General features: G+C 42.2%; 1 protein-coding gene across 1 annotated transcript in view; it reads left to right on the top strand.

The window, feature by feature from the left end:
- Positions 1-23570, top strand: part of TBX15 (T-box transcription factor 15) — a 97434-nt gene extending 73864 nt beyond the window's left edge. Inside the window, exons 6-8 of the mRNA XM_068698781.1 lie at positions 2304-2368; positions 9387-9484; positions 21361-23570. Coding sequence (XP_068554882.1) covers positions 2304-2368; positions 9387-9484; positions 21361-22145 — 948 coding nt within the window. The 3' untranslated portion in view covers positions 22146-23570. The remainder of the gene's footprint in view (positions 1-2303; positions 2369-9386; positions 9485-21360) is intronic.
- The last annotated feature ends 421 nt before the right edge of the window (positions 23571-23991 follow it).

Below are 23991 nucleotides of genomic sequence, written 5' to 3'. Positions count from 1 at the left end.
GCTCAGCATGCTCCTCTTACCTTGTTTGTGCAGCATACTATCTTATCCTCAGGTGAGAAGTGCCATTTCGCACATCCTATTTCTCTTTCTTGCCATCCTCCTCCATATGGGGTTGTGACAGCATTATAAGGTTTGTGTAAAGCATTTTTTTTCCAGCCATTTCAAATAAAATCTCAGTTGATGAAGCTTTTTGCTGTGTTAATAATGTAGTGTCCATTTTGAGAGCGCAAGGTATTGTCATGAGGTGGAATGATGGCAGAAACCAGCTTAGAAGAATAACTTAACAAGTCTGCTAGGAAAATACATTATGCAGTTTTCTGCCACAAACTCCACAGGAGTCTTGAATCAAAAATAAGGAGGTAAACATTTCTCCATGACAGCATCTGAGCTTCTGGAGAATTCCCTCATGAGTTTGGTGGACATCATTGTACTTGGTATTCTTGGACCGAGCCACGTCAGGTGAACTCAGGGCAGATTGTCACATTTAGTCAGTGAGTGGTTATAGAGTTTGTATTTTGTTACATATAAGAGAGAGCACACATGCTTATGGTGCTTCTGTGACTGCTTCAACCTAGTCCTAATTTTTTCTGAGTCCCCTTGAACTGTCTTTAGTCAGGATACAAAATGGAATAAATTATTCAAGTAGAATTAAAAAATATTTTACTACAATGGTCGGTGTGCTGACAAACAGCACTTTATAATTTTTTAACTGCAATTTTAATTGCAGCACTTTATAATTTTTTGCCCCTCCTCTCTCCTCTCTGATACAAATACTGAAGAAACTTTTAATTGTAGACCAGACATGGAAAGAGGATAGAGAAAGGATAAAAAAGGACAGCCTTTTAAAGTCTGTAATTCTTCCCTAATAACCAGACCTATAAGAGAAAATTCACAGGTAAAGAGTAGGATGCTAAAGGAGAAATCTCTGTAAGACACCTTACTGTAAAAAAAGCACTGAATTTCTTTTTTTTTTTTTTTTTTTCCCAAAAAATATTTTGGGGTGGTATTTTTATAACATCAGTAAAGGAGATTCTGATAAGTTGGAAAAACTATTTTATTAAAAATAAATTTAAATCCCCTGAATCCACATGCATGCCCTCCAGTGGTTGTAAAACTTTGCCTTACTGGGAGAAGTGTCCCTGGAAACAGTCATAAAATTTTAGCAAATCCACCACAGGGATTCCCTCTGCTGTAACTCCATACTCCACAGAACATATCTGTCTCTGTACACACAAGTCCCTGGACAGCTGCAAAGTCAGGCTAGCGGAAATTAAGTTCACAAATTAAGCTTCTGCAAAAATAGGAGCTGCATTCCAGATCTGAGGCTAATATCCAGGAGTAAGGGCTTTATTCCGACAGAAGCAAACCACCTGCAAGTCTACTTCAAATCAGTCTGTATCAGACTCATCCCTTTTGAGCAGTTTCAGCAAAATCACCTTAAATGCAACATGATCTGGGGCGTCTTGGTCCCTTTTCACCCCAGAGGCAGAGTATCTGGGATGAGGCGAGGCTGACACAGGGAAGCTGTCATGCTGTAGCAGGCTAAGCAGTGGCCAAGGAAGAGCACGACAGCACAGGCTGCAAAGTCAACATATCAATACTATTTTCCATTCTTGCCAACATGGAATTTATGTTAAACTTTAAAGCAGGAAGGAAGATTCCCCCCGCACCCCAAAAAAACACTAAGTCTGGCCATCTTCTTCTTTGTTTAGAGGAGGGGAAAAAAAATGGTTTCCAGACCAGAAAACTCTTGAAGGGCCACCCAGATGCTGAGCAGAACAGCAGCTGTGCACGTGACGAGGTGGCCAGCTGCTGTCTTTTGGAGGCTGTAGCCTGTGCTTTGCTCAGCCTTTTCTCCTCAGCATTGTTTGAAGCTCCATGAATGCATCCAGCTGCTGGGATTTGGGAGTGTTGGGAGTGCTGGGATATTGCAGATACTAGGCAAACCTGAGTAGTATGCCTGCTTACTGAAATCTGTGACTGCTGATGGGTTGTAGCTCTGAGGGTTTTGTCCTAGGTCCCCTGTGCTTCTCCCTCTGGAACAGCTTTTCAGTTCCAGCACCCAGTGGGTTCTCAGAGCCCAGAGCAAAGACAGGTTTTCTGATGTGGCACCATTCATTTTCTAAATGGATAATCTGGTCATGCACAATGGAAGGGTAACTTCAACATGAATCTGGTGCAAAAAGTGTGGAAGATAGTTGTGCAAGTGGCTTCAGAAAGAGTGGTCATCATCCATAATTTTCATTTGTTGAAGAAAAAAAAAAAAAGAGAGATTAACTTATTTTCTTTTTCTTCCTTTATAGATCACCAGATTAAAAATTGACAGAAACCCTTTCGCTAAAGGTTTCAGAGATTCTGGGAGAAACAGGTAAGGAGAACTTGTGTGTCCTTAACAATCTTCTTTCTTTCCCCTGATTATCACACACGGAACGTACGTAAGGCCAGGGAAGGTGTTTTTCAGTACTTAGTTTTACAGGAGCAGGTTGCTATAGACTGGTTCTTATAAGAACCAGAAGAACTGTTTCACTTTGTCTAACTGTCTAAACAGATACAGGATGTAGTGATGGCTTCCTTAGAAAATACTTTTGAGGTTATCCGGCTGAACTGACCTATTTCTCTTCAGAAGTCTCCTCCAGTGCTGCTCTTTTCTCTGCCTGGAAGCAGAAGGAAACTTTGTACCTGTATTCCTAAAACCCCAAGAGAATATTTTAGATACTCTTAAACAACATACCTGTCAAGATATCATTGCTTTACTGCTTTACAACGTTGTTGTTTTTTTTTATGTGACCGTGTATTTTTGTTGTCAGATATTTAATTAAATATTCACTTTTACCTCTATATCTTTTCAATAACCGCTACTATTAAGGTTATTTTCTTCTGTATATGTTTTGCTGACTTTTTTTCTGAGCTTAATAATGTATTTACATATGCTTATTTCTATTATTGTCACATTCTTCTGAACTTTTCCATTTGTTGTTTAGAACATCATTAAAATGTTCTTTAGCTTCTCTGATAAGCTATTAATATATGTATTACTGGTATGGCACTACAGTACACATTATTATAGCATTAGGAAAAATGAAGGAACTTGTGAAGATACTGTAGTATTTCTCAGAATTTTTTTGTTGTTGTTGTTAATAAAATGAATGGAGGTGGAAAAATGGGGGACCATAGACTGGAAAACAAATAGGTCTTAGGATAATACTCTGCAAAATATGGAAAGTCCTATGAAAGGGGTTCTACTTTTTGCTTTCTTTCTTTTCCTTTATGCAAAATGCTGTCTAAAAGGCAGATTTAGTTAATTTTCACAGGAAATTCCCAAACTTGGAGCACAAATGCTTACTTTATATTAGAAGAAAAAATAACTTTCTGAAAATAACTTTCTGATAGGTTTGTGGAATAAAAGGGCAACAATGCTCTAGTGTCGAACCATTTCAGTTTTTCTCTTGTGATGTCAAAGTTTTTCACTTTGTGTTGCTTAATTTTGTCAGGATTTTTATGAAAAGATTAAGTGGAATACCTTAAATATTATTAGAATAACTTGTATTTTAATAACACAATAGTAAAGCAGGAACTTTTATTGAAAAAGCTTTTGTATTATTAGAAGACATTATGATGTTATATATATACATATAAAAAAAAAAAAAAAAGGAATAAGAAAGCCCAAACAAAAAGTTTCAACTTTCTCTGCCATTCATGACTCCAACAGTGTTCAACAGATCTAAATATTTCAGTTTTACAAATGTTGTGGGCATCCTTTAAATCAGCATGACGAAGCCTTTAAACATTAAATTAATGATGAAATTAGGCATATATGGCTACATTACAAGAACACTAGGGTTGTAAAGCAAGGCTCTGAGCATGCAGACCAGAGTGTAAATTGTGTGTGCAGCCTTCATTTGCTGTCCCCATGGGCATTATAATTCAGCTTTACTTGCATGGTCCTCTTGAGTGCTTTCACCAGGACTGCTACCTCATTCATGGTTTGTTATAGGAAGCTTCAGTGAGTGGGCAATTCCCCCCAGTCACTCATTTAAATAGTACGCTGTCCATGTTCACAAAGAGAATGTCCTGACCTAGGCAACTTCCTAGATCAGCCCTCTGTTCTCATCTTAAAGCAGCTATGTGAAAAGACATTACCACCCTCATTTAATCCCTGCTGTATTAGTTCTGATACATTGGGCACATGTGCCTTTTACTCTTCTCTCCTTCCCTGTGTGGGGGAAATAGCATGTGCCCCCTGTACAAGGTCTTCCCTGTGTGCAGATGCAGCTGCCCTGGAAGCCGCGCTCTGAAGAGGGATTGATGCAGTTCCAGGTACATGGTGGGCTAGATGAACATGGAAGGCATTAATAAGGTCCTAGCCCAGTGAATTTGGACAGTTTCCTGAAAAGGTTGGGAATTACTGATCTTTGTAGCTCATTGATTTAAGAAAGGGCAGGAAATTGCTACACGGCTGCAGCTGTGGGGAGGGCTCAGTAAGGCTCTCTGCTGATGTAAAGAGGAATTAAAATCTTTAAGGTATTACACATCAAAGAGAGAAGCCTGAGGCTTTCGGAAGAAAAAACAGGCAAAGGTATTTGCAAGCATATATAAGCAGTCAGACGCCTGCCTCACAAGCAGTGGTCTGGCTAAGGTTGCACTGCTGCTGTCAGCTAGCAGAGGACACTGTAACACTCAGCTGCTGCCTTTAAAGAGGACACATGTATGTAGGTGTACACATAGGAGGGAGAAAATCATTAAGATCCGAGCTGTGTGTTGAAAGGCTTCACTAAATGGTATTTTTCATAGCTGTGCTGGATGGTTCCGCTTCCCCTAATGAATTTTTAATCTCATCAGAATCACTGGTCAATTACAGTAATCATCAAGATGCTCTGCAGCTTCCTGCATCCTCACAACTTTGGTCAGCTACAGAGCATCAGAATGTAGCTGGAGAAAATCCCACTGAAAGTGTAGGCCTCCTTTGAAAAAAAGAAACGTGGTAATTTGAGAAAGGCACCATTTGTGAAGAAGGGAAGTGGTATATATGTCCAGGTTTTCTGTATAAGCTTAAAAAGACAGTGTGGCAGCAGTAGGGGCCACAGAACACCTGAGACTGCTCCAGGGCATCCCATCCCAGCCACATTGGTCTGCTGAACCAGAGCCATGGTTAGAGTTTGCTAGCAAATTAAAAAGAAGATGCAAAAACTGGGAAAAACAAAGCATGATGGGAGAAGAGGAACTCTCGGGCCATTTCTTCCCTAAGACATTGCCTGTCTTCTTTGTGGTGAGGCTTTTCCATGAAACAGAGAGGGTTGATTTTCCTTCACTCATTTCTTATTCTGATATTGTTTCACTGTCATTGCCTGATGCAGAAATTATAGGGTCGTATTGTTTATAAAACTCATTAAGACTAACAAATGTTGTTCAGCAACTTAGCTGTCAGGCTTGGTGGGTTAGGGAGCTAGCCTGTGTGAGAAAGCCTGGTCTGTTACCTCTTATTAGATGAGGCATCTGTAAAAGTAAAGGAAGAGACCTGATCTTGGTGGTGAAAGGATACCTAGATAAAAGAGATACTTCTTTAAGGGGGCAATGTACTTACAAGCCAGGTATTACTTGTTTGCTTTCATGAGCTTCAAGAGATTGAGAAGCAGTGTTTTTGACATATGGGGATCAGCTAGCCAAATGTTTGGGTAGTGGGGGTGCAGGTTTAATGCCAGAGCCTATTTTTGGAGGCTGAGTAAAGTTCATTTGACAGTGGGATGCTTAGGGGAGCTCCTTATCCAGGAGGAAGCCAGAAGGGGCAACAGTCTGGAAACCCAGCAGGGTAATGGAAGAAAAAAAAAAGTAAGCTGAAGGCAAGCAACAGCATTTTCCTTTCAGATGTGGGCAGCTGAGGTGAATAAAAGTTGTTTGTGTTGGAAGTGCTTTCAGAGCTTTTGTCTAGGGTAGGAGAGCGAGGAGGATGCTTGGAGCCAATAGCTTGGCTTCCCCATTGAACTATGAAATGATGACCTGAATCCTGCATGCAGCAGGAATGGCAAGGTCGGCCATATGGGATGGATTATGGACATGCACAGATAGCTTGTACATCTTTTTTCATTTTTCAGACAATGGAACTGTTTCATTTATTGCCTATTATTAAAACTTTATAGCACTAAAAATAAATAAAAAAAAATGAATGAAAAAGAGAGCAAATTTTGGATACCTTTTAAAGGACTGACCTTATTAAAATAAAGCTGGCAGTGAGTCCTCTTCTGATACTGTTTTACTTCCTTCATAAAGATGGTGTGAGAGGGGAAGCTTTATGGCCTGATAGACAGTTTGAAGTCAATTTTTCAGTGCAGTTCTTTGGAAGAGAAAGTGGATGCCACATGGATAATGTTCAGCACACTTGGTACCAGCAGCTCTCACCAAAGCCCAAAAGAAACTGTTAAGACTGCTGCTGAAGAGTTGCAAAAATAGTTGTGTTAAAGTGGTGTGCACTCTCACCCAATAAGTTTTTGTACAGCTGCGCTTTCCTTTGCTGCAAGACTCCATTAAATGGGGTGATAGGTGCATAGCAGGTCAATATATGAGGCTGCTGACTCTTGGATCTTGTCTGATCCATGGAATAATCTGAAAGTTCAGTACATATGTGTTCTGCTCAGGTAATATTTCAAAAACACCCAGAACACTACTTCTGCACAAAGGAGGAAAAAAAAAAAAAAAAAAGATAATCTAGTTATAGAGGGGCTTAAATTTGTGTGTAGGAGAATTGGACATAACTTTGAGCTGTCAACCATGCACTTGGGGTGTTTTGTCATGTACGTTCAAGACGTACAATTCTGTGCACGCTTCTGTGGGAGCAAAGGGCTCTCACTTGGGGAAGGAAGAGTGAAGAGGTGTCTTTAAGCCTGCTGTGGAGTTTGGCGGCTATTCTTCAGGTACTGGTGGCTGTAGAGCTGCCCAGAGCATTGCAGGGTAAGCTGTGAATCTGGTGAGGCTGGCAGTTACAGAGGGGATGTGGGGGGCCAGGAGCCATGTATGTGGCACGGGGGCTGTTTTAGACCTGCTACCCTGGAGGTACAGGAGAAGGAGATGGGTCCCAGGTGGCATCCCTCTCTTCCCTGGCATCCTGTGCAGGAATAGAAAGAGTGGAGTCTGATCCCTGAAAGCAGTATATTATTTCTCATTTATTCTTTTATCTCTTCTTTTATTATCTCCTTTTTTTTATTTTTTTATATTTGCTTTTAGAAATACAGTTCTCTTCTGAGAACTGTATTGATACAAGGGAAAGCTGTAGACTTAGAGCTAGAAATTTTAAATTTGAGCTGTGAATGATGCAGGCTTGAAGAAGAGGCAGGGGCAATAGCTTATTGTTTCCCTAAGTCACAGCGAAACAGCTTTTTTTTTTTTTTTTTTTTTTTTTTTTTTTTTTTTTATGGGAAGGGAGCAAAATCATATACTAGAATTATTTAGGCTGAAAAAGACCTTCAAGATAATTAAGTCCAACCATTAACCAGGCCAAGAAGTTTAATGATGTTTGTATCTACTGTTTTTACCTATACCCAAAAGAGAAAGGTGTATTTATATCTCCATCTAGATGAGAACAGAGCTACAAGTCAGCTGCTGGTGCAGTGCTAGGCTATGTGCACAGGGATCCATGGTTGAACCAGACTGTGCAAACACTGGCTTCAGTGAGCTGGCCTCTCTGCTCCCCTGCACCACCCCTGTGGCAGATGCAGAACAGCTGGATTTGCAGGGCTAGAGCTTTCAGCTTGCATTTCAGGACAGATTACTCATTTTTAACCATCAAGGCTGATTCTTTCAGCAGTTGATCTTGTTACATTGACTTGCTCAGGGCATTTTATTCTCCGGATTTTTACGGTAACAGAAAATCCTCCCCCGGCATTTGGGCTGGGGTTTGTTTCAAAAGGATGCAGATTGGTACCCGTCTCTTCCTGGTTGTGCATGTCAAGAAGCAGCCGGAGCCTGCACATGTGCAGCTTCCTTATGTGGGGAGCACAGGAAATCCTGGGGGTGGTACTGGTAGTCTGAAGCTGCTTCTGCACACAGAACCCAGCTTAGCAGACAGGCTCACGCTCTGCACTGCCTTGTCTCCAAGCTCCATGAGCTGGCAGAGGCCACTGTATTAACCAAATAGTTTTGTTGTAATGTGTTCAGTGCTAGTGTGAGACTGCTATGCAGAGATGTCTTCTGTTTCTACTTCTAACAGCTTAGCAGCTAATAAACACCATGCAACAACCTCACTTCTAAACCTCCTCTTAAAATACAGAGTTTGGTTTGCCAACTCCAATGTATTTAAAGCATCTGAGCTTCCGGGGAGACTTTGGAAAGTTAACTGAGTGAGTAGAGGCACGTGCAGAAAGACATTTTCAGAAGCAAAAGGCAGCTCCAGTATCAGCTCAACATCTGATGAGAGGCTCTGGGGATGTTAGAGACTTTTGCATTGAAAGAGGATATGTTCTCGCATTTGACAAAGCATCTCTAGTTGTGCTAAGCCCATGCAAGGGCTATAACCTCCTACGGGAAAAGATGCAGGGAAAGGCAAGGAATGGGAAACAGAGCAAAATTCAGTGTCTGCAGAGAAGAACCTTTCCTGGGAAGAAGAGACAGTGTGTTGTCTCATAAAGAACATGGGGATCTTCTGGTAATGCACCTATGTCCTCAGTGAGCCTGTGGAGTTAGACACTACAGCAGAGCTAACGTTCTGCAATGAAAAAAAAAAAAAAAAAACATACAACAAACAAGCAAACCCAAGACTCCAGACCTTTAAGAGGAAAACTTGTTCTCACTTGATTTTTCGCTTTTTCTCTTTGGTACCTTATCTACAGTGAGTTAGAGACCCGAAGCAGAGATGCCACCAACCTTTTTATGAAAAGCCTCTTACTTCATTTCCAGTCAAAATCCAAAACCAACAAGACTCTCTTTTGGATGACTTCCAATAGCACTTCAGAACAGTGTCCAGAAGCGGGAAGTGACAGGGAAAGGCCATTCACAAAAATACTTTTGGGTTCTGTAGGCTGGATCCCCAGTCTCCCACATTTGCATGTATGACAGCTTCTGTCCATAAAGTGTGGAAGCCAGTTCTGTGAAAAAGTGTGCCTTGAGGAGCTGGCTGTCACCTGCCAAGCAGAATGAAAAGTTAGGATCCTTTTAAAAAAGAAAAAGCCACGGAAAGACTGTTTGGAGCTTTTGAAATCTTAGACTGGGGAAATGTTGTTTTACTCTAGCAGCCAGCACCCGTGTGGGAAGGCTTGCTTGCGAAATTCACAGATGCCACGGTGGCCTTTTAGTGGCCACTGGCAGCCTGTCAAGCAAGATGAGAGCCCTCCTTCCCTGGTGCCAATATCCTTGCCAGCTGATTGATGTTCTTCTCTCCTTACTTTATTTCCATTCCACAGGACGGGACTGGAGGCCATCATGGAGACCTACGCCTTCTGGAGGCCCCCTGTGCGCACCCTCACCTTTGAAGATTTCACTACCATGCAGAAGCAGCAAGGTGAGCGTGAAAAGGGCATGCAAAGAACTGCACAAAGAGCCGCAGAAAGAGCAGGGGAAGAGGGTACAAGAGCAGTGATCTCTCTTTGTGCTGGGGGCGAGGGGTCGCATGCCTTGTTGAGCTCTTGATGTCTGTGAAAGGACACAGAGCAGAGAGGATGGATGTCAGCTAGGAAACACAGGGCAAGCTGTACATTGTAAGGTGTGATGCAGCTGCTTCACTTCCCTGGTGTCCTCAGAGCTCAAACATGGATCGGGAAGGAGCACAGTGTTGGGTGAACCAGTACACACGCATGGCATGAGTTGAGGTAAGCACAAAGAGAGCAGAGAGAGACAGAGGCAATGTTCCAGCATGTCAGGCATGTTACAATTAGAGTTTGCTATTTGAGTGGGAACCCGAGGGGAAGGAGTGTATGTCCTCTGGAAGCTTCAGGAAACCAGAAATGTGCCCTGTACACATCCCCCCAGGATCACACTGCCTTGCTTTCAAAACCCGGGGGCCTTGCTGGAAAGACTGTTAGTATGAGGCTGAGAAGAATTATTGGGTAGGCCAAGTATTTTCCAGTTGTTCGTACTGTGTCTTTTCATAGCTTCTGCCCTTTGTATCTCTCATTTCTTAAACAGGGCTTTCATCTCTAGTTTCAGGCTGCAGTACCATTTTTATTTTGTGCTGATAGGATTTACCCACTGACTCCATTGCAGTTCTTTCTAGTTCAAAACATGGTCATCACTGTGAGCAGTGTATTGGTGCAACATATTTTTTGCTTTGTTTTGTTTTGTTTTTTCTTTCCCCCAGTATAAATGCAACAAAAGAAACAAACCCGAAGTGTCTTTAGATGTGACACCTGTGAGGTTAAAGAGTCAAAAATAAATGGGTGCCATGTGTAGCAGAGCACATTCCGCAGTCTCTTCAGCTTCAGCTGGACATCAAACTAAAGCTTTCCTCCAGACCTTGCATCCACCTGGGGATGACGTGGTCTAATCCAGAGAGAGGCTGGGGGCTGCCCACTGGGCAGGCAGGATCAGGAGAAGATCCAGCACAGCATGGGGCAGGAGATATTTTACAGAAACTCAGGGGAATGTGTGGAGAGGAGCACTTGTGGTGGGGTGTAAGGTCAGAGATGGGTTAAAGAAGGGATTCAGAAAGGTTTTCATCACCCACCTAAATAGAAACATAACAGCCTCTCCTCCTGATCACCCTTGCTGAAGCAGCCTCCCTCCTCTGGCGGCTGGCCGGCCTGTCTCACCTCCTATTCGGGCTTGCACAGCTCCCCTCCCCTCCCTTAGGTTATCAGATAACATCCTAGTAGCAAGTCCAGCTCTTGCTTACGTGGTAAGGTAATATTAGGAAAGGAAAATATTTAATGTATTTTTAGCTTGTTTTAATATAGTTTGGCAGCTGAAAAACCAGGAAGCAAGCCAGTACCCTGTGACCAACCAGAGCAGTGCAGACCACCACCACTGCACTACAGACAACTAAGAATAGGGCAGCCCCTATCTAAGGTTGTGTCCACAGGTTGGTCTCAAAACTTAATAACTTACTGAAAAACAGTGCTCTTGAGCTTTGCGTTTAGCCAAGCAGAAGAACCTTAAGATAATGCATCAGAAATACTCCCTGCATCACAGTGCTCCCCTCTCCAGTGGCTGCTGTGCCATGCTGACCCTTGGTCTCAGCAATTGGTGCAAAGCCAAAGTACAAACACACCTTATTTTAATACCTGACTGCTGGGACAGCCACCACAAATACATGAAGCCTAGATGTGTCTGTCCACTGCAACTCAAGAGGAGTGCATGCTTACTGCAGTGAGTCAAGATGAGAGCAGTAAAAATGGCCATGTGCCTAGGAAGAAACATTACCAATGAGGAGCAAGTCATGGTTATTCAGGCTGGAGAGGGGATGGGGGAGGACATCATAGCACTGAAATAAAACGCTGCCTGTGGTGGACAGAAGAAGAAGTAACAGGCTCCAGTTACATGAAGTCTAGTGGAGTTCTGGAACAGATTCCCTGCAGGGACTCTGGAATTCAGCCCTGATTTTCTATGGAGAGTCCCCCTTACTGTGGTAGGAAAAGTGATGCTTTCTGGGGCAGAAGCTTGGGACTTTAGTAGTATAAATATGATGACTTTGCAGCTTTCCAGATGGATTTTTACATGCTGAGGATTGCTATGGATTCTTATCTTTTCCCCTTTTGTATTTTTTTTTCATGAAATAAAAAGTGTTATCTGCCTTTTCTAAAAGAGTTTTGTCAAATAAATCTGATTTGATTATCTGACTTGCTTATTAGAAATAAATGGCGTGAAGGATTTTTAGAGAACATTTAACTTAATGCCACATGTGCCAGCTTGAAAAAGTTAGCATTAGTGTATTTGAAGAAATGAGTGGCAGGCTGATCTCAAAGCTGACTAATAAATGTAAAAGCTGATGTTAAACACGAAAACACCATCTGATGAGGACAGTACCAGTGTTTCTCTGCAAAGACTGTTTCCTGGACTAACCAGTCCAGAACCAAATAAAACTGCATTTGATAAAAAGTGCAAATCTCATAAAGACTGCAAAGTCATCAGTAATGATGAGGTATGAAGAGCAATAGGGATTGCTTGGTAACCTGCACATATTCAAACAAAGCATGGCTTTAAGTTCAGCCAGATACAATATCAAGTGTCTAGGAACAAAACATAGGGTGTACATATCTACTGAGTGTGCTGGAAAGCATTGACACTGACAAGGATTTGGAGGTCATGGTGGATAAGCCACTGCACAGGCGAAGGGATAATGTATGTAACACTGTGATAAAAAGGGACATGCAATCTTTGGTGTAGAAGGAAAAAAAAAGTGGGAAGAAGTTGGGAGACAATTTCCTGGTTGGGAACTAATTCAGTGGAAAGAAAGGTAGAATAATGTGTTGGCTAGAGAATATGCCTGAGAATGAAAGCTCACTTTGCATAGTTAATCAAAAAGATCAAGAGCTAAACCCTCATGGGCCTATATTATCTTGCTGAGTAAAGAATATGTGTTAGCTGCGTGTCACTCAGCCTTGATAGATTCCTGTAACTGAGGTTTCCATGTTTTTATAGTGCAACTTTGGGAAACACTTCATTCAGGTGACTCTGATTTTTCTACTGTAATTGAACATTCATCCCTTTTTATGGGATGTAATGAGATAAGCAGAATACAAGTTCTTTCCCATCCACCTTCTTAATATAATTAATTGTTTTATAGGTTTTTTATGTCCCTACTCCGTGCTTCTCACAGTGAATAGAGCCAGTCATTTCATTTCTCTTCTATTGGGAGGTTTTCCAGGTCCTTAATCGTTTCTCTAAAAACAAGTCTGCACAGAATATTCCAGATGCAGCCACATGATACAATTATCTAAAGGTATTATAATTTTTTCCACATTACCCTTTCTCTTGTTAAACATGCATCCTAGTGTTTTGCTCATTCACTTGGCCTGAGCTATATGTTGAGCAAGGGCCACAGCAACACAGAGAATTGATACTCAGAGCACTGTATGCAGCTGTTTTGTACACGGATTAAATAACTTTCTAATTTACACAATGATAGGTTTCAGCTGCCACACAAGCTGGAGAGTCTGATACCACAACCGGTAACACAGATGTCTGGTGTGGCGGGCACTAGTGGTCCACAAACTTTCATAGAATCACAGAATTTCTAGGTTCTTACCTGTGTAGCCAAGTGCATCAGCAAGCCTCTGCAGGTCTGTGGTCATCACAGTCACTGTGTTGCCCCACCAAAGAGGAGAACATCATTTCTGCCAGTGAACCCTCCTGACCTGAGCACCAAACCTCTCTTTTGGAGCATGCAATGCAGAAGTCATCACAGGTTTACTAGAACAAGCACCATGTTTGACACAGTCAGAGCAGAGCTGCAGCCAGTCTATATAAAAGTGCCCCCAGACAAAACCTTACAGATGATCAGAAAACAGCAGTTTAGGAGAGGCTGACCTTCTGCAGAATGATGTCACCCGCTCTGCAGTCTACTACTTATTACTAGGGAAAAAGGGGGCTTGGGATTATTGAATACACATGGCAATGAGATGTGGGGAAAGCCAAGAATCTATTAAAGTCTTTAATTGGAATATATTTTCAAAATTTAGATTGAACCTCATCCAGATTCTCATTATTAAAAATACGTGGCTCAGTTTCTTGATTTTAACAGGGAACATTAAAAAAAAAAAAAAAAAAAAAAAGAGAGAGAGAGAAAGAGTGGGAAAAAAAAATAGGAGTTCCAATAACTCTGGGTTGTGTCACTTTCCAAGAGTAAAAGGAGCCATTGCTGGCTCCTATATGATATACAGTTTCCCACAGGATGTTGAGATGAGCAGATCACTGTCAGTGACTGTAAGTTTTGCCAGGACATAGAGACTAGATAGACACTGTGACAATACTAGAATAGCGATCAGTATCCAATCCTTCCTATGAAAGCTGATGACTTGGGCAAAAAGTAAAACTAAAAGTTCTGGTGAGAAGAATTGCATCCTAAGTAGAACTTCAGGACAAGTATGAGAGTCACATAATGTGTTATATCGGCAGGTTTACAGAACATAAAATTTAACTTCTCCATTAAAACACTGTTTTGATACATGTACACCAAATCCACGAGAGTCAAACATCTTAGCTCCAATTGCTGAACTCTTGATTTTCTTTCAAGTGGGGTTTCCTCATTTGCCTTTGCTGATGCCCTTCTACCACTTGCTTTCAGTACATTCAATCTGTTCTCCATCAAGTTGAGCATCTCCATTGATCTTCTCTTGGAGATCTCAGGTAGGTAGGCCACCCATTAGGCAGTCTGTAAAATCATTAATGGATGTTAAGCTTAGCATCTAAAACTTGAAATATGTCTAATAAGGCAGAGCAGAGGCAAAGAGGGGTGTGCTCCTCTGTCATAGGAGAGCTCTTGATGTCTCTGGTAGGATACGGCAGCACATGTGTACAAACTGGCATTTGAGCGCAGCTCCTACTGTCTCCCTCTGAGAGAGAACATTGTAATGCTGCAATCTCATGCCAACAAGGATACACGCAAAAGGCTCCCTCTCCTCCATGTGGAAGAGGTTCCATTCACCTATTTGCTTCTGGAAAAGAACAGTATTTTCTTGTAGTAGTGGTCAGTTGGGACAGACCTTAAGGCTGCATGATGTATTAGCAGATGGGAGACAATCTGAGCTGAGGTGTTGCTGCTTTTCCAGCTTCTCTGTCTATAAACATTACCCTATTTCTGCAGGCATCGCCACTGTCTTGCCAACATTTGTCTGTACTGATTGTTACTCATTTCTCCTTTGGTATATTGTTCTTGTTTGGCATAGTGTTCAGAGAGCTGCCCTGATTGCACCCATCTGCAAACAATACCACAAATGCACAAACGTGTGTTGGTGTAAAGTGGAGGTAAGCCTGAGCCCTCCAGAACTTGACATCAGAGGCACTTCAAGGCAGAAAGATCTTTTTGGCTTTGTCTGAGACCCCAGATCCCCAAAATAGTGTCTCCCAAGAGAGTGGAACTGCTGATGTCAAAGGAAGCTGAAGAACCCATGAATACATCTGCTTGGCCACTTGCCTCCTGACTGCAGCCATCAGTTCTTTCAGCAGTGCCACCAAGACAATCTGGATGCTGCTTCCTTTTTGAAATCAATTGTGAATGGTCTAGGCTATTGGCAGGGGTCAGATGTATGGGTTTGGTCTCAATTATCTTCCTGATTCTTTTGACCTTGAAGAAAAGATTGAAAACAGCAGTTGTTGCCAGAGTTATTGGGATGGAGTGCTGGTTTTTGCTGCATACTTCACATGGCTAGTATATTGCCTCATTTAAACAAAGCAACAGGGAACAAATGGTTCCAGCTCCATCTTGGTAGAAATGCAGACAGTTTTTCTTTAGGGAAAGGGTGTTTCTGGTGCTCCAAGATCTCATTTTTCACAGTGAAAATAAATTAAAATACCTTCCCAGCTGTGCCATGAGTGTCTGTGAGTCAAAGACTGTGCTACTCCATGATGACCTGAAAAGAGCCTGAAGCAATCTCTTATTCCAGAGAGGCTTTTACCCTGAAGCCTAATTATTGATGCCTAAATCTCTATTATTCTATGAATGTTGATCAGATTTCACATGAAACTAAGGAAGGCAAAGGTAATTTGAAGGCTTGCACCATTTCCTCAGAGTGGCATGTTATTTTGTTAAAAGTAGAATACGGTATGTGCTTTGAACTTGACACAATGCCATGGCATTTTTTTCTCTATTCAGAAATTTTGATCCACTATGCTTCCAGGGTTTTATTATTTTTTACCTTTTTTTTTTTTTTAATTGTCTAATGTGCTGGAGCTTCCAAGGCCTATGTTGGACCAAAGTGGACTCCACCAAGAATGGAGGAAGAAGTTCTCAGTTCACTTTACTTTTGTTACCAAAAAAGGAATCACCATGATGTCGGTTAATATCAGCTGCAAAGTTGCAGCATATTCTGCAATGTTTTTTGCTACTGTAGTGATTTTCTGAAAGGTGTGTGTCATAAGGATTCCTTTTCGTCATCCTTTTTAATTCAATGACATTTTCTGGGGTAGCTTCCATTCTGTGACTCACATAACAATGTCTGTGCTCAGATGATAGTTGTACAGGTGAGAGACAGTGCTTATTAATCACTGGTGAGCAATTTTCTCTGCTAAACTGGGGGTCTCATCATTCTCCAGTCCTGATTTGTCTATATCTGAGGAAGAGAAACAGGAAATATTTCTGTAGGAACTGATGTTCAATTCACAAAAATGGTGTGTATGCTGTTCTAAAGCTGTCTACGCACAAGACAAAGTCACATCCAACAAGTCTTCTGAGACTGTGTAGAGCAGGCCCCACAAACGATATTTATATGAGAAACTATTGTGCTAAAGTTAGCCTGTGGGGACTTGGAAGGGGATGTTGTCTCTCTTGGGAAAACTCTCTTGGTGCTCTGGATATAAATGTGAATTGAAAACAGAAATCCTGAGTTGTAATTTTTCATAGTGTTTATCCACATTAGAAAAAAGTGTTGCTTTTCACCATTAGGTCTTGAAAGTATTTTATTTTGGAGAATGTCTGAGTCAAGTCGTATCTCTAACTTGCTGACTGGTCAGTTTGTATTGCAGAATCCATAACAGCTAAAGAGAAGTAAAATATAGTTCTCAGTTGTTCTAGATTTACCATTAATTCCAGTGATTCCCATAATTTGAGGCAAATTTATTAAAAAAAAAAATCCTTCTCTATGATTCACTGAACTTAAAGTTTCCTTTCATTCCTGTCTTTTGTCCCATATAATACATATTTTCCCCTTTAATTCTATTGCTGTAACCATTCTTTCTGTGAGTTATATCTCAAAGAAGTACAAAGCAGTCTTTATGTTTCCCCTACCAACACAACAATTTAACATGCGATTGCTTTTGGGTCTCTTTTGAGCCTCTTAAAGATTTTACCAGCAGTTTCATAATTTGATAATTGGCCAAAGGCTCTAGAGAGAAAAAGGCAGCTACACTGTGAAGACAGAAATAGCTCTCCTTCCCCTGGAAGAGGGAATTTTTCAGTCCTTGATACTGGGAAAAAATGAGAGGAGACTGCAGCATGTTATGTACCAGGTGGCCCTGCCATTCCTCGGTGAGAGACCTAGGAGGAGACATCAAAGTTGTTAGTTTTCCAAAGCGGTTACAGGAGAACTCAGAAAGTTTAGTGGTGGCATAAGAAGGAGGACTTTTCAGTCCTCCTAAGGGTTTTAGATTGGAGCTCTGGAAAAACAGGAATGGGAGGAAGACCTCAGAGTGTCAGTTATGCTTGCAAGGCAAAAGTTGTCAGGAAACGTGGAAGCAGGAGTGGCACCTGATTTGGTGGTGTTTAGACACCTGGAGATGCAAGTAGGCATCAACCAGGACTGAGGAATGTGATGCGTGAAACAGGACTAAATCCAGGCTAGTGCGAGGCCTGGATCTTAAAGGACATGAGATCAGTTGATTTATAGTAGCTCCCTCTGGCCTCATAATCTATCAGTCTGTCAGATCACCTGGCAATCTGCACAATCTCTCCTTTATAACAATCTCAGATTTCTATCTTTGGACAAAAAACTTCATTTTTATTCTTCCACCAGAGGTACAGGAACTTGGAAGATGGAGAGAAAGATTTGTAAGCTATACTTAGAGTGCACACACACGAGTACACAGAATGGGAAAGGAATTTTACTTCTTTGTTCAAATTCGTTTTCCTGCATGCATACCACCACATTAATTTACTGCTGTGTCCAAGAGTAGAACATTGTGAAAACCCACGAAGAGTTGGGTTCTCCTATGCTTTAGAAAAACACTTTATGTATATGTACATGTCCAGACATTTCAGGAGTAACTTAGGGTACATCTACATGGGCAGGCTCCCCTGTCTGTGCTCCATGCTGGCCAGACACATGCCAGCTCCCAGCCAGCTCCATTTGGAAAGCTGGAGAGCTGTATTAGCATGGCTCTGTGCCCAAGTGAATATAAGCTGCCTCTCAGGAGGGCTTATTAGCTCAAGCAAAGTGCCAGGAGGAGAACTGCAAGCCAAATGAATGACTAGTAGCTCCAGCCCCTATCCTGCACCATCAGGTGCTCAGGCACATGCCTATCACATGGTGAAGATACCAGTAGGTCAAGTGTGTGTCAGAGAAGGGGCTGTTGTTCCTCTAAGGCAGCACTGATGGCTCCCAACTGTCTGGCCTTCAGGCTATGCCGTGCTCACATTTGGGGGGAAAAAGATGGTGGGGCTGAGGCTGCGTGCCAAACACTGTCCTGCTGGGCTGAGTACAGTCTCCAGGCTTTAAGCTGGCCATGTTGAACCTGTCACCCCCATCTGTAGACCTGCTAGGCTAAAGTAGCTCATACATGGAAGCATGCTGAGCTGTTTAAGAAGCATTTGCACTCGGAGAGAGAATCACTTTGTACATGTACTTTGTAAAATCCTAAAGACAAAGCATCTTGGGGTTCCCACCCTTGTTAGAAAGTTATGGCACAGGCTCTGAGAACCCTCAGCCACACCTGTCCTTACAGAGACAGGGAATACTGAATTATGTCTGTCTGAGTCCAGCCATACCAACAGCTGGAGGCAGCTGATACAGTCAGATAATGGCAGTGATCAAGTTGGAGTAGGGGACTGAGAGGCTAACTCAGCTGAGATGAGCAGCAGCCAGGTGTTGCATAGCTCCCTGTGAGTGGTGCTAAAAGGAAAGCTCTTTACCCAATGTTTAGATTTAAGAGTTTTTCATAGAAGGCAGGCTAAACTGACTGGGTTTACTTGTTCTTCTAATTGTCTGGGCATGTGTGCAGTTACCTGCAATCAGCTGAAGGGCAGTAATTTCTCAAACTACTCTAAAGGTCTTCTGTGCAGTTGTCTGATGAGACTCTGCTGTTGTACAGGGCATGGCCTTGATGTAGCTTCAGCTTGTGCTTGTTCACCTCCTGTGCACTAGGTAAGGACTTCATGGACTGAGAGTCCCTGAAGGGAGGAAGCTCTGCAGATGATAACAGGAACTGATGTCTGGAAATATTAGCAAGGAAAGTACACTGTGGTGGAGTCCAAAGTATGGTTTATGTGCGCCTTTCAGACAAAGGAGGTTGGGGGTCAATTGACTAGTGTGGTGTCATTCATATGAGAAATCCCAGATAATTTTCCATGAGCAATTGCTTCAGACTCCCTTGGCATTGATGCTCTCCTTTTTACCTCCCTCTTGCCAGAACTAAAATAGACTTCATAATGAAACTGCTTATGTAGGGGTACACATTCCCTTCTGCCAACCCTGTTGCAGTTTTGACTACCCATAGCAGAGAGACGGAAAAAGGCTGAAGGAGGTATTCTCTTAACCTACTACAACAAAATGAATCAGAGATTATCTGTCAGAGACTTTAAATTAACCAGGGAATTGTACCTTTTATAATCAATACACAATTAGAAACACACAAAACATCTTTGGACTCTGGACTTATAATGCAGTAGCAGGCTTGAGCATTTCAGCATTGTCAAGAAGAGAATATAGAGAATTCATGATGATATTTGAAATTTGAAAATTTCTTTTTAATTCTACCAGAGATTTGACACAATGTTTCTCTTTTAGGCTTCTGACGAAAAAGGCAAAAGAGTCAGCAATAAGTATTCATCCCCGTGACTGGTAATGGGAATGACTACTATTGACTTAGAAGCACAGAAACTTGCATTTTCTTGATGCTACCTGTGTCACTGCAGCCAGTCCAGGCTGTGCTTACCCAAGGCTGCCTTTCTTCTTTTTTACGGCTTTTGTTTCAAAAAAAAAAAAAAAAAAAAAGACAGAAAGACAGAAAGAGAGAGAAAGAGAGAAAGAGAGAGAAAGAGAGAGAGAGAGAGAGAGAAAGAAAAAAAGAAAGAAAAAAAAAAGATCATTAATTTCTCAAAGCTACATTTTCACCCTAATGACCCATTAAGTTTTATCTTAGAAGCGTCAGAAAGAATCAGATATAATTGTCACCACCATATAGTGACGCAGAACTGGTCCTTCTAGTGTCCATCCCAACCATCACACCATCTCCTTTCATCACATAGCATTGTTCTCATTTCCTCCCCATTTTGCATCAGACCTAGACTGGTCTCAAAATCCTGCTTTGTATCCACAAGGCAACCCAAAATAAAGTTGCCCCTTACTTTGGACCATCAATGTGCAATTTCTGCCTTGGTTAAATTCCAGTCACCCACTCTTTTCTAATCCCTTAGTCTCTCACCTGTCATCTTCTAGCCTTTCCAAAATGCTGCCTTACCAGTTGTTTTCCTAGTTACACTCATACTTCTGATCCACTAGTCAACTCACTTCACCAGAACCTCTTTGCTCCTTTTACAAGAACCTTCAGTGTTAGTTGCTGTAATGCAGAAATGGAAGCTCATACAAAGAGAATCATTCAACTGAAAAGAAAAAAGAAAAAAAAGTTTCACACCAGAAAGCATCATTCCCTTAAGCAGAGAACTGATTTTCCTGGTTGACCAGAGAAACTTTCTCTAACTCATAATCTTGGCTGTAATTATCTCTTCTCAAATTCAGAATTGTGACATCATCTTCTTCATATCACATACCTTCCATGTTACTGGCGGTATTACATACTATTGTTTTCCCCAAGTAAGAACATGTGAACGTCCCTGCTGTGCAAAATAATTAACTTTACCATTTGTAACAATAATGTATTTTTTATATATATATAGAAACCACAGACAAGCATATACATCAATATTTTGTTAACATCAGTGATATATCATATGGAATCCATTTTAAAGCTAAAACATGAGTGAAAATCCTGACACATCCTCTTCATTAGCTCCATGGAACAGGCTATAGCTTGAAACCGTGTCCATTCATTTTAGTGTTACTTCTGGCTTAAATCAGTACCGCGGCATCACGAACCATCCAAGAAAGCTGTTGAACAGTGTAGAAGTCCAACATGTTTTCAGTCACTTCCTGCCACAAGCCCCCAGAGCAGATGATAAAGCATGTTTGTAGTGGGGCCATACAGTCTGCTGACTGGTGGTCTTCCTGGAGACCAGGAGAGGAGACAAGGCAGATCTCTTGACTGATGGAGCTGTACTTCCTTGCAGATTTCCCCCCTGCTTGCAATGCTCTGTGGCTTGCTTGCTTCCCTCTCCTATTTTACAAGGAAAGAAAACCCCATTGAAAAGCAAAATCATAACAAAAAAAGCAGCAGGAAAGACCAAGGGATGCTATTAATAAAATGAAGGCCCTTGCCAAGAGAGCCTGAGTTTTCCAGCGGCCATTTTACCACCCTTGTTTCTTTATTAAACTAAGCTGTTTCTTAATGAGACTGTCTTGTTTTGCACATGTGATCCCAGGCTCTGAACATACTCCCATGTGTTTTGTTTTGCAGGAGGCAGCACAGGCACCTCCCCAACAACCTCCAGCACAGGGACTCCGTCACCCTCTGCTTCCTCTCACCTTCTCTCTCCATCCTGCTCCCCTCCAGCCTTTCATCTGGCCCCAAACACTTTCAACGTTGGCTGCCGGGAGAGTCAGCTCTGCAACCTCAACCTGTCCGACTACCCCCCGTGTGCCCGAAGCAACATGGCTGCCCTGCAGAGCTACCCGGGCCTCGGTGACAGCAGCTACAACCGGCTGCAGAGCGGCACTGCTTCTGCCTCACAGCCCTCCGAAACCTTCATGCCTCAGAGGACTCCATCTTTGATCTCAGGAATGCCGACTCCTTCTTCCTTGCCCAGCAACAGCAAGATGGAGGCCTATGGCAGCCAGCTGGGGTCCTTCCCCAGCTCCCAGTTTCAGTATGTCATGCAAGCAGGCAACCCTGCGTCCACCTCCTCCTCCTCACACATGTTTGGTGGCAGCCACATGCAGCAGAGCTCCTACAACGCCTTCTCCCTGCACAATCCCTACAACCTCTATGGATACAATTTCCCGGCTTCCCCAAGGCTGGCGGCAAGCCCAGAGAAACTCACCACTTCCCAAAGCACTTTACTCTGCTCTTCCCCATCTGGGGGGGCTTTCGGAGAGAGGCAATACCTTTCAACAGGGATGGAGCATGGGATGCACATGATCAGCCCCCCCTCTGGCAACCAACAGACAGCCAATGCCTGCGACAACAGACAGTACGGTGCTGTTCAGGGCTCCTCATCACAGATGTCTGTGCACATGGTCTAACAAGCTGTGCCTCTCCTTGGCATCGAAGGCAGCTGGACCTTCATTATTTCTATGGGTATACCCACCCCAGTACCTTTTTGCCTTCAAACTTATAGAGGAACTAATGTTGTAATGATAAATAAGAACACCACCATCTAGATATGCACCACCAAACCTTGTGGAAAGCTTCCACTGACAGCCATTGCAGCTTGTTGTAACCCAGGGCCTACGGAGCTGCCATCGAGTGTCTGCTCTTTCTGGACATTGCAGAGAGAAGGGCATGACTTCGTGAGAAGCTGGAGTGAAGCAACCAAATATACAGTTTATGCATTAACTCTCAGCTAGTGTGAGCTCTTGGTGTGGAGGGAGCTGTGTCCTTGTGTTGCTTTCTCTGGGTGTTGAACAAAGGCAGTCTCCCAAGATTTTGCCCTCTCGAAGCAGCACTGCTCATGAGGGGCCAAAGCTTTAAAGGCCTTTCCCTTCCCGAACTGTTCTGCACTGCTGGAGCCGCTCAGCCTGTTTCTGAAGCCATCAGTGGCCTGTGACCCCTTCTCCTACTGTAGCACAGGATTGGCACTGCTGAACTGGAGCTTCTCTTCCCAAAAAGGTTTCTGTATTTTTGTGACAGCTGGTTTCCTTGTGAGGGTCAAGCCTACCAGCACTCAGCCTGCAGACAGAGATGAGAGAGAGAGGAGAGAGAAAAGTTGTAACTTCTAAGTGAACCTCAGACATAAGCAGAGTTGGAAGCTTCACACAAGCATCTTTGGAAAGATGCACAGGGGGAGAGAGAGCTCAGCTCTTGTTGACATTACCCAAAGGGATGCATCCAAACCAAAAGAATGACAGTCTCTGTTGGAAACATGTGTCCTCTAGCACTCAATTCAATGGGAGGAAATTCTCCAGACTGAGCTCACAGGGAAGAGCAATGAGAAACGAGAGCTCTGCTCTGCAGCAGTACAGCTGGCCTCCCTTACCTTGCATGCAAGAGTTGCCATAGAAAACCATTAGCATTTCAGTAACAATGAGGTTGAGTATTCTCCAACCTCCTGCCTGCCATGTGACCTCTGTTTAACCAAATAGAAAATAGATCACCTTTCGACAACTTTCTTTTCTGTTTTTTTTTTTTTTCTTTCCTTTTTTTTTTCTTCAAATCCTTTAAAAATAAGAAAACAATTGTAGCTTGGTGCAAGCTATGCATTTAAGTTGTGTGAAAATGCAAATACCAAGTAACAGAATACAGATATTATTGAGATTTGTTGTGAGGTGTTGTAGATAAATGTATTTATATGCCTAGTGGGGGAGTCAATATTATGAATATAAAAGAGGGCAATAAAAATGGTATGTAAAATATGTATGAAGAAAAAGGTGTATAAAGATTTGCCCTATGCACGGAACTCTGTTTCTAAGTGCCAAGCACAGAATGCGCTAAATAAATCTTTGCAATTATTCCCTTTGTGTTTTTTTCTTTTATTTTTTTTCTTCTTTTTTTTTTTTTCTTTTCCCTTTTTCATTTTTTTTCCTACCTATGAGGCTTCCTTGATGGTCTTCTAAAGACAGACATTTTCAAAGTACTGCCATGCATGTTTTACATCATAGAGGAAATGGTACAAAATTATGAAGTCCAGGTACAACACTTAAAGGGAGCACAAGCATGTACATGGATGTGTGTTTGGGAAGTTGTAAGCCAACCACTCAGGAGGAGTGTGAGCAGTCAGAAATACTGCTCGGCAGCTACCAGCCCAGAAATCTGTTTACTGGGAAGATTTCACTAAAGCCATGATACATTACACAACTGAAACCCCTGATACAGTTCACAATCAGACTTTTTAAAAAAAAAATCACTTTTTAGTGATCTGATCTGCTTCAG

This window comes from Anas acuta, chromosome 1 (assembly GCF_963932015.1).
Source record: "Anas acuta chromosome 1, bAnaAcu1.1, whole genome shotgun sequence".
NCBI lineage: Eukaryota > Metazoa > Chordata > Aves > Anseriformes > Anatidae > Anas > Anas acuta.
This window is presented reverse-complemented; position numbering and strand designations above follow the sequence as displayed.